This window comes from Patella vulgata, chromosome 4, assembly GCF_932274485.2.
Source record: "Patella vulgata chromosome 4, xgPatVulg1.2, whole genome shotgun sequence".
In the NCBI taxonomy this organism is placed as follows: Eukaryota; Metazoa; Mollusca; class Gastropoda; family Patellidae; genus Patella; species Patella vulgata.
Window position 1 is genome coordinate 51,074,562 of NC_065882.2, and position 13,037 is coordinate 51,087,598.

At 38.5% G+C, this 13,037-nt stretch overlaps 1 protein-coding gene across 2 annotated transcripts in view; it reads right to left on the minus strand.

Annotated features, from left to right (window-relative positions):
* Nucleotides 1-4,951: 4,951 nt before the first annotated feature.
* LOC126818358 (galanin receptor type 1) overlaps nt 4,952-13,037 on the minus strand; it is a 79,813-nt gene continuing 71,727 nt past the window's right edge. For both annotated transcript variants that reach the window (XM_050545749.2, XM_050545750.1), the window contains one exon: nt 4,952-9,372. In XM_050545749.2, the coding sequence (XP_050401706.1) occupies nt 8,230-9,369 (1,140 nt within the window). In that variant the 5' untranslated portion in view covers nt 9,370-9,372 and the 3' untranslated portion in view covers nt 4,952-8,229. The remainder of the gene's footprint in view (nt 9,373-13,037) is intronic.

Sequence of the window (13,037 nt, forward strand, 5' to 3'; positions counted from 1 at the left end):
TACAAATGTTATGTCAACTCTTGCAAAACAGGCGGAATTGACAGGGACAGATCTCGAGATTCTGTCCCATTGGCTCACATTTCTGGTCCTCTCGTCCACAAGACGTTCTCCAAGCAATGACCTCAAATGCTAGGATATTGACTCAATTTTTCAAAATTTTCTCAGGCTGCTCAGTGTTATAGGCACAATCATCATATATGACATAAACTTTATGTCAACTTAAATAAAACTGCTTTCCGGCGAGACAACGATCGGCGAACAACTATATAATTATTCAATACTGTCTATGTTCTACTGGGACGCTTAATGTTATAGTCAGTATTTTGATGACATTCATTGTGGGGTGGGATTGTGGATGGCGCCCTAGATTTGGAAAAACACCCACCCACCCCCTATTCCCAGCTACTAGATCCGCTCTGCACATGGTCCCTAGAAAACTCGCACCTGCGGTGCACGGCTCCCGACTGCGTCATTCGTACTGGGGGTATGTACATCAGTCGATCTCATTTTGGCTAAACACCCCCCCCCCCCCAAACAAAATCGTTATGTACGCCCCTGTACAGGACCAAATTCTTCGTGACATTTTTAAAAACACTCGGCAAACCTCAGCAGATTCCGGTACCCTACATCTAACCTCGGCTGTATGATAGTAATTGATATGTACCTACGTCCATACATTTGCGATGCGGCTACCGGTTTACTTTAACAGGAAAACGTGCCGCTTTTACAAAAAAGCCCCAAAATGGCGTCTTTTGTCGAGTGTATATAACTAAACGACCAGAGATATTGTCTCAAGGCTGCTGGTTTGATATAATTCCCTGGTAATTCCCCAAACCCAATGCCAAACTTGACGTTTGTTGATATAATACACTCTCCACAGAAATCTCCATGGGAGCAGCCATTTTTCATCCGGGACCTTTAAAATAGTTCCAATATGGCGGAATTCGTCATACAGCCGAGATTAGATGCGTAGAATCTGTCGAGGTTTGCCGAGTGTTTTAAAAACTTAAATTTTGGAGTTATCTCCCTGTGTACTGTACCTGCAAATTTAGGAACTATATAGTTCTTCATGAAAAATTTAGAACTTTTTTTAGATTTGTCATTAGAGTATAAGGAAGAAATCTATCGAATGGGATATAAAGGTGTAACATACAATTAAAATTACGGATTTACACCCTCATATGCTATAGCAACGCCTTTTAGCAGAGCTATCTTTCCCATCTGATCCCTTGGAGCCACGGCGGCTAAGTGGGTAAGGCGCTGGCGAGGCAGTGGCGGCGCCAGGGGGAGGGGGGGGGCAAGGGGGGACATTTGCCCCCCCATTAATCTGGTCTGCCCTCTGTTTGCCCCACCCCCAATAATTTTAGAAAATAGAAAAAAGTATTTGTGATACGTTTCGGTAATCAATACCTTCTACGGTGAATAAATCCCACATCCCCACTTAGTCATAAACTTGCATGTTGTAGAGCATATCCGACAGTCTATTTTTCAAAATTTTCTTGGCGAGATCCCCCAATGGACTCGCTACTTTGGCGCTCACAAGGGGAATTCGTTGAGGTTCGCAAGTCTGTTCGTTTGGCATTTTGTTCTCTAGTCGGATAAACTAGTGATCAGGCGACGAACGGTATCTGGGCAGATCTATTTATCTTGACGATCGGTGCCTGACAGAATACTGTAAGACAGCATTTCCGGCAGTCTATTTTTCCAAATTTTCTGGGGGGAGAACTCCCTACTTTGACACTCGTGGGACGGCTTCGTGGTGAATCGCAAGTCCGTTCGTTTGACACTTTACCTCATCGATCAGTGCCTGAAATACTGCCAGGCTGCATTTCCGGCAACCTGTTTTTCAAAATTTTCTGGGCGAGGCCCCCCTACCCCTAGTTGAAGCTCATGCCTTTGCCCCCTTAACCTTGGACTTTGCCCCAGCTTTGCCCCTCCAATCACTGACGGCTGGCGCCGCCACTGTGGCTAGGTCGCGTCTTCGATCGAGAAAGTTCATCGGGATTTTCTAGCGTGGTTTCCCCTTGTCAGTGGTACAGGATAGAGGGCCTGACAAGGACAGCTGTCTAGTCGTTCGGATAGGACGAAAAATACCGAGGTCCCGTGTTATACATTGACGTGCACGTAAAAGCTCCCTTGGCAGTTGGAATTCGATATAAGAGTAGGCCATAGTGCCGCTGCCCGGGCAAAATTTCCCTCGTAATACACTGTATGGCGCATGCCCGTCTTCATTAGCTCAGTAGGAGCAGAATTTAACAGTAGGGCGTTAAACCCCATTTTATTTCATTTCATTTCTATCTCAACTTTCAAATGAAATGGGGGTTATATCGAATTCCGATCGTTCGTTCCAGGAGTTTTATGTCCACTTCCACCAAGAATGATATCGTTCACAAGTGTTTCCTAAGAAACGTCCCAGAGGAACTCACAAAATATGCTTGATCCAGCTTGTTTGGTTAATACACAATGTCTTTGCAGGGTATATTTCATCCAAAGGAGAGGCTCCGGATGTAAGAAAAGAAAGAATGGCGAGCGTGCGCAGTCTGAATCGAATTGCTAAGGGATCTTTAACGTACACGCCAGTGTGTACACGGAATCTCGATTTTTCGTCCCATTCGAACGACTGTACGTTGTCCTTTGCGAGGCCTCGGTCCTGCACCACTGACCAGGGGGCACCACGCCGGAACAGCAGGACGTCAAACCCCATTTCATTTCATTTCCATCTCATCCCGACTTTCAAATGAAATGGGGGTTATATAGAATTCCAACTGCCAAATGGTCTTTAACGTGCACGCTTATGTGTACACGGGATCTCGTTTTTTGTCCCATCCGAACGACTATGTTGTCCCTTGCCAGGCATCGGTCCTGCACCACTGACATGGAGGAACCACGCCGGAAAAATCTTGACTTTCAAAGTTTGTGAGAGGATAGTATGGTGCTCTATTCCAGCCACTTCCCGCGTCGCCTTTGAGAATAGCATCGCGTGTCGCGCGTCGCTGTTTCAATGTTATTGAAAAAAAAACCCGTCAACTTTTCACGACGTCGCCCTTAAAATAAAAAGTGATGCATCGCCCTTGCGCGTCGCTTTTTAAAGTTATATTTTATTTTTAGATTGACTTCCTTTAGGAGACTTCATTATTTTACATTTTACAATATATTTTTAGTGACTAATAAACCAGGTTCTTAATTTATTATTCACCATTCAAAAACACCATCAACTGAAATATACAATGCAAAACCTTCCTTGTGTACAATAATTACTGCATTGAAGGAAAGTACTAAACGGCAAATGAATTAGCCTGGTACATGCGTATTTCGTCATCAAAATTAGACGCTGAAGGGCGGCGTCGTGTTAAAAAGTCGACGTCGTTTTTCTTTTTTTCTCTATCGCTAAACATTGAAAAAAGCGATGCATCACAACAACTATCAACTAGAAAATAGGGACGCGAGACGCTTTTTTCTCTATAGCTTAACATTTAAAAAGAGACACGAGTGAAATGGCTGAAATAGAACACCATAGGATATAATTATCAATGAAGAAATATTTAAAACTTGCTCATGTTAGGGCTATTTTAGAGCTAACGAACTAAGAAGCCCTGTATAGAGTGTTTACGTGAAAAGTGGACTGACTCAAATGAAGAATGCCAACATTAAATGGGGCTATAAAAAGAGCAAAGTTTAAAAACCCCACGATTTTAAACCCTTGTTACAAAACAATGACGAATCGGATGAACTAGGTGACCCAATATCTTCCATAGCAATTGATATTTGTTATGCCATGATGCGACATACTTATAATGCTTATATAATGACAAATAAATCAATAAGTATTTTTGTATTCACACAATTACTAACTGATATTATGAAAATGTCACGAGTGTCAAACAAAATTAATGGCCGCTAATAATTTGTTAAATAATTATGATTTCTTTACAGGTTTTGAAAAAATTCTAATTACATGTATTTCACAATTTTTTATATGATTCTGCAATGCAATCAACATTATGCAGATATTTTGATCACAATGTTATTTTAATACATAAAGAAATAATTAGTTTGCAGTCTTGTCAAGAAAAATAAATTGATTAAAGATTCGGTGTAATACGTAAGCACAATGTTATTGCCTATTCTCAAAGGGAATTCCTTTTGTCCACCATAGTGTAAAATAAGAAAAATTTATCACTGCACAATTTGCACATCATAATGTCGTGGCCTTCCCTAAGATTGTTTTAACCAACCACTGATCAAAAGAATGTAACATTTACAATACAAAACCATGATTATGATTACTTTCACTACTTAAAGCTACTGTCCCATCGGTCACGATTAATCACGGTTGCCACTCCCAATGGCCACGAATATCCTCTGCTGTAAATTGTGATGATTCATGACAACAATCGCTACAGCCCTTTCACCATCAGAGGCACATTGTAAAAAAAAATATTATGCAAAAAGTGGACATGGTTTGCCACGCGCAACCTTGGAGAAATTTGAACAATCTTGAATATTCGTGTTCCCCCACGAATTCCCGACCTCCCGAACCTGGCTGAAAACAGATTCTCCAGAACCTATTTTGTTTTTTTCGTAATGCCGTTGAAGTCTCTTCCTGTTTTGAGAATGTCTGCCTGATCTTTATTAACACAAACCTTTTCAAACTGCTTGTATGATTTTGTAGTTCTATATTGAACTGGTAAATGAGTTTGTAATTCAAGCAGACCACTCTTGCAAATCTACAATTTCAGCTGATAGTAAAGTACGTTAGCCTGCACTTTGATTCATCTCGAGTGACGAAATCTCTGAGCGAACAGTGACATGATAAACGCACTCAAAATCACCCTACCATTTCAGGATTAAGAAGATATCCTAAAAAACGACCCAGGCAGTCACCCCTCTGTCACAGGAAAGATTCAGAACAATTCAAAAATTTAAAGAAAAACAAAGTCTGAAACAGAAACCACATTACACACTTTTAATAAAAACTCATGTTTTAATTGAAATCTTTAAATGTCATACATGCATATAGAACTGGGGATTTGGAATATCATAAGCGTTGTGCGGTGTCTGTAAGATAATCCCCATACATTTATCTCCAACGAGCACTATAAGCTCATTTACCATCTAAGCTGCAGAGAAAATAATGACACTCGAAATCCCGGGGCAATTATATCATGTTGTAAAAACATACGCAGGGGAGGAAGGCATGCATATCATACTTCTTCTAATGTCAAGGCTGGTAATCAGTGGTAATCTCGAATTTTATTTCTTTAGATTTTCTTGTCTCGCATACCTTTCAATCTGATCTAAATTAGAATTTTGCAAAAGTAGTGGGTAACAAATAAATGTGGTGATAGACGACAACCATGGAGGATGACAAATGTACATTTTATATATTTTTTCAATAGAATACACAACATTTAATATATTCACATTGTATTTATAAACAAAACAAAAAATTCAACATCACACATCATGAAGTTATACGTTGTAGCCGTTTATATGATGTATATGGCGTTGTGCTGAATAATTTCGGTCTGTTAACGAGACAAGCTACACTGACCAATCGGGCATGCTCAGATTTAAACACGGATCCTATTTCGTTTCGTTTTTTTATAGTTCAAAAACTTGTTTTACTATTCTTTACTACACTAGGTTGGTTGGTTCTTTAACGTCTGCTTCAACATAAGTGATATTGCAGAACTACACAAGGATCTGATCTTCTATTAGTGTTTAACGTCCGCTACCACCGAGGGTATAATTTTACTATGCTCAGCGCAGAGAGGTCTTTCTTGTTGGGGGGGGGGGTGTGATAAGGCGCCCCTATCTCAAAGCTACATACACTCACATCAGGGATCGAAACCACGACGGCAAGCCAGAGGTGACGGGGGGTCAGCTAGAGCCAGAGCTCGGAGCGCGACACTCTAGATAACTATGCCATCCCACCCACCCCACCCCCTCCCTACAAGGATCTGGAAGAGTTGTTTTGTTATATAACCCGCGTTCTGGTTAATGTGAGTGATCTGGCAATGAAACGGTCTGTTGCGGCGATTTCTTGGCGTGCAACATCAACATCAACGCTTATTACTTAATTAATGACATCATAGGGTCAAATGCCGCTCGTATGACCCCTGATGCGATCTCCCACTACAACCGGTCAGATCTTTATGTAGTGGAGGCCATCGAAAGTATAAAAAACGAAACGAAATATAGATCTGTATTTTAATCCGATTGGATTGTGTGCAGAATTCTACACATGTCTGACTGAGATATGGAACTGTTGAGACTGACATTTTATGATGATTTTCAAAGCGTTTAGGAGAAGCGCGGAAAATGTTTGTCTCAAAGAATGTCGGTTATTCGAATTTTTATAGTTATGTATGATGCTACTACAGTCATTTTCTTAAGAAAATGTCTCTTTAACATAACATTTTAAATCTGATTGGCTAATCAGTTGGTACGGGTTCATTATGGGAAATACAAGATCCATCATATTATGCATTACATTATCGTTAACATTCTGTGGCTCATGATACATAGGCCTACATCAAATCATAAAGACTTGATATTTAAAAAAAAATAACTATAACTTTTAGTGACGGCTATGCCTACCCTTTCTAGAAAATCTGATACCACGTTTCATAATTTGAGGGATTCAAATAACTATGTTTTTTTCTACTTTTGTATAAAAATATACAGTTCTGTTCTAGACACTTTATCACAAGGTAAAGATTTGGTTAAATTTTGAGTCTTCATTTTGAGATTACATTATATTATGTTTCACGTCATACTTAAGCCTTGCAGATCATAAAATAACCAATGGGGATGGATAAATTTTAATTCAAATAATTAGTAAGTATAATTTAAATTTCTGTCATTTTAGTATATATTTGGGGGGTGGGGGGTCTATGGTAAATGAACCAGATGTAAACATCGACTGTGTCTACTGAAACCACGGACCGTATATACAGTTGGTACTTGCAGTTTAATATATACACAACCGATTCTTAACATCGGTCAAATAACGGTAATATTAACAACATATCACAGTAAAGTTGATAAGGATATTTGTTTTTATATAACAATATACAAGATTGGTGATCACTATTAAAATAAGCAGTAATGTGTTCAATCATTGACCATATATTATAAAGGTTAATGATTCAGTTAATATGCACACATATAATAAATAATGATCAATTGCCATACGTTAGTTTATCAGTATGCTCTACATTTATTTTGATTAATGAGATTCACGCACGAACTGTTGTCATGTTCATTTAAACGGTCAGCTCAGCAATATCAACGCACCATATTTCGACCCCCCCCCCCCCCCAAAAAAAAAAACACTGTCGGATTAATACTAAACTGTTCGATCACTATTATATAATCCGATAATAAATATTCGCATTCCATCGTTGGTTTAGCGTACAGATGTGCATGTGGACCAAATTATATTGAAACAGATAAAAAAAAAATTGGTTTTAAAACAAAAATGTGCCAATGTCATTTGAAACGTAAACGTCTGTTTGTTTCACAAAACGTCATGCGTGAAGTTTATCAATATTAAATGATTTTGGACCTTTACTCTCTTAGTATGTGAATTCCTCAAACGCAGTAAAGTTCGGCTTGATAATCGACCACGTTACATAACCAAAAGAAACGCTTTCTCTTATCATTAAAAATCTACAAAGCCGCAATGTTGTTCCAGGCTATGGACTTGATATATCACGATGGTTGTTTCTCAAATCCAATCAATTGCTTTACTTGAATAGAAATGTTTTTTGAGCGAACACATGTTCTCGGCGATATAACTTCTGAGGAAGCGGAAATAAAACACAAATAACCGTCAGTCAAAAAATGAGTTATGCTATTACCTTTGCTGAAACACCAGACGTCACTTCTCAGTAATATGAAAAGTTCACATGACTTAAAATAAATTGTTAAATCTGTATGATTATCGTCGTGTATTTTAATATATAATTATTATTATTATGCACCTTTGTTCTCCGCCGTGTCTTTGGCATCCCCATTTCAGCATTATTGCTCATTTAATAGACTGCATTCTCAATTATTGGCACAGGTGTTTACCACGCACTAGTAAGTTAGATATGTATTACGCATTCGACTAGAACGATAATATGCGTGGACGCAAAATAGTCCAGCCATTTCCAAAATAATCGAAACTTCCGAAATTCTAGCAGTTCGGCTTCATGTCATTTAACTCATTGTTAATGCCTAAATGTTCGTCGTAAACGTCGCCGTGCACGTTTCCGACACCGGGTTGCCGTTTCCCGTTACCATAGAGTATCTCTCACCCCGATGCGTCTTGCTGCAGATCTTATCCAACCACGATGATCGACCGTAACAGGTGAGGATGTACAGAATTTCTTTTCTAAAATGTTTGCCAGTAAAGGCGTAAATAAACACGTAACATGCGTAATGAGACAAACAAATAGTGTCAATAATTTTTCGGATCGTCATGAACGTAAACATGGACGACCACTCCGGGTCTTCACGAACTTCTTCGTCCGTTAAGTGGATGCTTCCGTGTGTGAAAACATATTGCATACAATTTAATATTGTTGATGCGATCTGTGTGACGATTAAATAAAATGATACAGCGAGAAGCGTCACCGTAGACGCAGTGGTACTGTTGGTACCTCCACTTTGTCGAGCAATGACGCCGTTGTTAGACAACTTGTATATTTCACGTAGAACTAGCACATTAAATATTAACACAATCAAAGGAACGACTCCGAATATCAGCAAATCCGTGATCCATGTCCAAACATTCCAAAAGCTTCCATTTCCACCAACTTGGGCTTCCGGTCTAATGTTGCAGCTGTCCGTCAACGAATAGTAAAACCAAATATATGTTTGCGCCGACGCAATAACAACAGAAAACAGTGTTAAAATCCCAACAAGAAAAGAAGCGCGACGAACCGTGCACCATTTTTCCTTCAGAAACGGATGAACAACCGCGATGTAACGTTCCACTGTAAATCCCAATACCAACAACGTTGATAGATATTGTGGAACGTAGTAAAAGAAGTGGAACACCTCGCAACCATTTTTTGTATTGTATGTCTTGTAACCCCAAGCCAGGTGTAAAGTTGCGATGAGATGAAGTACAAGAAATATAAAGTCAGAAATTGACAGAGCTCCCAGGTATATGGCAGACGAATTGTTTCGCCTCATACGTTTACCGAACCATATTGCCGCTGACATGGGGTTTCCCACAAAGCCGATAAGGTACCATATCGGAGGTATCACTCTTTCCGCCATCGATGCCCCCGGAGCAAAAGTGTCGATCAGAGCAGCTATTGATGGATAACGAAGAAATACGTTGGGCATGGGTTCCGTTGAATTTTCCATTGTCTGAAATAAACACAAAATAACATTAGTCATTGAAGTAGTTAGCAAGCAAAGAAATCTAAAATGCTGACTTAATTTTGGACAGAGCTTTATACTCTGTTAGCGCCATTTCAAATGAACAAATCATCAGGGCGACCACCACCTGTGTCTCTCGTCTTTCAACTGATTAATTCTGTATACATAATACAGTAAAGTAAGCCAAGTCTACTATATGTACTTTGGTAACCCAGGTTATTGTGCATCCCTAATAAGTTTGTCTGTGATCAATATTTCACCGCAGCATTTTCAGGTGCGAAGTATATCGTAAATGGCGCTCTAGCCCGTCATTGTTGCAATTCCCAAATTATATTTTTTAAGCTATGGGAAACAAAATGCTTCTATAAGTTGATTAAAAAAAACCCCAAAAACGTCAACTTGTTCACACTATTTGCGTAATGAAAATAACAGCCTCGAGGCTACAATAAATCAGCTTTAAAACTGACCATTTAAGAATTATTGATTAATGAAAGTCGTCCCAGTACTATCATAGATCTGGATTAACGGTCAATTCGATTACTTGCACCACTGATGTTGAAACTGTATTCTACGTCTTATAGCTTTAGTATCATAAATCCAAACCCAAACTATCTCTTCATAAGCAATAAGAGAGACATGTTAGCCACACCAGACATCGTATTCTCCACAGTCTCCAGATCGCCGGTTAATAATAAGGGGTATGTACTGTTCTTAAACCGGGATCGAGTTTCACGTAAGATGAAATATTTGATCCCGCCTGAATAACCGCTGAACATGACTAGTCGCAGACATACATCTAATTTATATCCTTTCATGAAAGTGATGTGGACATCCGCAAATTTTTTTGTTGGGCGAGTGAGCAGTTTTGTTAATTGATGTTTTGGCAGGTATTGACCTGGAAAAAACCTTCCTCCAGCCCCCATATTGCAAAAAAAAGGCCACACATGGCACAATGTGAACCTGTTCTGTTAATGTACCAATCATCCGGTAATAATATATTGTATTATTCAATAACGTACTTAGTGAAACAAAACTGATCTTTGTACAATCGTTTTAACTCATCTCAAGAGATTTGCACCATTTGCTAATAAAGACTTAACTTTAATGGCAATCCGATCCCGGCTCCGACTAGGCGCTATCCAACTTACTCAATTAATGTAGAGGTCAAAATTGTTTATTAAAGCGGAAGACTCCTGATGGATATGATATGTAATTGCGTAAAATCCACAAACCCCAAAGGATATTTGCAGAAATCAGCGCACATCATTATGAGGCGTTATTTAAGAGCCGGGAATTACCCGTTCAACTCTCTAGCTGGTGTTCTAAAGCCCAGTCATGTCTGGAAAAATTGCACTACTCATCTCAATAAACTCAAATTTAACGATTATCACTGACACCATATAACAACTTCTTATATAATGAGATTACTATATACTTCTAAAAGTACAAAATATATCCAAATAAAGAGAGAACACAGTCTCTATCTTCACTCACAAATCATTTAACCATAGACCAATCTTTTAGCGGTGTTGTCGAATTTCAAAGAACATTATATCCTCTTATGTCTAGCTACATCATTCGATTTATGTCTAGCTACATCATTCGATAACAGCATTACTTACTCACGAAGACAATTCGTAAAAAAAAATTCAAATACTAGGTTTTCAAAATCTTATTGATAGATAGATAAGTTTTTGATTGACATACCTATTTGATCATTTTAAATGTTAGAATTTAGGTTTAGACGATAGTGACACTCGCTTTAAACCCACCCCAATAGTGAAACGTAATCAAGACAAACAAGATAGAGATATCATTTGATCAGTGGGAATTTAATGGGACTGATTATTCTGTGAAATATCAAGAACTTCTAATAGTATCAAATTAGACTAGCTTCATCACTGCTTTATATCCCCCGACACTTCTTAGTCGTTTCAAAAACAAAGTTATAAAATCAATTATGATGTAATTTGACGCAATGCACTACTTCGAGACAGTAAATATGTAATCAAATAAAACCAAGAGGAAGTCACGGGTGCCACTCTGTAAGCACAAGTATATCTGATTACATGATATTAGGCGAAGAAACGGATAAATTGGCGGCCGGATTACCCAGTACATATGATTCAGGGATGGTTACACCGGATAGGACATTCAAATCAGTCCAAATGTTTACACTAAAACAGGCAACACCCACTCCCATCTAGCAGACTTATCATTTATTTTAAATGGCAAGACGTATCTAATAGGTTCTGCGCGATCACGCTGCATACAGGAAATAAAAACCACTTCATTTGTCAAAGATCATGTTAAACATTGAAACTATACACACAAAAAAAAATAACACCACAAGAATTATCAAGTCAAGTCAAATAAATTAATAGGCGAGTAGCAACTCGTAACACAGGGACGTGTAAACGAGAAAGTTCTTCATTGCGATGTAATAAACCTATTGTTTGAATGTTACAGTACACGGATAGCTTTGATCACATATTAGACTTGTTTCTATTTTGATGTAAAAAAGATACTTCGACAAAGCAGCAAAGTAAGATTAAAGATCACGATCTAGATTTGAAAATAGCAAGAAAACCGTACCTAGACTGGATTAAGAATAGTAGGAAATGATAATTGCAGCCGATTGACCTATCCTAGAGGAACTGTTGACTAATGAAATTTTTGAAATGCATTAACCGTGGCTCTGTCTGTCGAAAGTTAAAGAATTCGCGTTTTTGCCCAATATCACCAAATTAGTTTGTATTTCCGTGGTGGAAACCTCCTTGCTGGAATTTTTACATTGATTTTAAAGAAGGAACAAGAAAAACATTGTTTGCCAATGGATTTTTTTTTAAAAGATCGGGACAAGATATGGCTCTTTTTTCCTAACCTCTATCCCTGTGTCTAGTTTTGTTTTTCTAAGATTTCATGGATATTGACATCTCAATTAAAGCTTGAATCAATGCCCCAATACTTAAAGTTGGTTATCTGTTCATCAATGACCACAGCATTCACCAAAACGCTAAGCGGCTAACGTTCATTTTCATACACAGTAGGTCTACATTTACTTGATGGAATTCACTTTCGTTAATTAAATCCCGAACCAGCCTGCGATATTTGTAATCGAGACTATGTTTTTTTTATCCTACCTACTTTAGTAATGATGATAGAGGCTAGGCCTAAAATTCAAAAACTATTATCTCGGTTCAGAGTGGATCAATTATCTAGTTTTTAACTATTATAGTGAGAACTGCCAGCTCTTTATCTAATTTCCCATAATGCCCCTTTAATTACTGTCATACTTGCAGTACGTAATCTTGTTTAATGTATTGAACGCAATTTAAAATTTAATACTAAGTCTTGTATGTCACCGTGCAACGCAATAGTAGTGGAAACGGGTTTAAAGTCTCGTCAGCACAATTATACGGCCGTTTTGAGATCAGTATATGATAAAAATACTTATGTGGCTTCTTGTGTAATATGGTGGGGTTGATTGCCAGTTCTTTTAAGTGCAAACCAATGTAAGCGCGAGTGGATGGCGGGTTTTCGTCCTATCCAATCGAGCAAACACATTTCCCTTATCAGCCAAGACGGCGCGATTCCCGACAAGTGGAAACAGGGATACTCTTCTTTGAAAACGCCGGAATGCAGCGCAACAA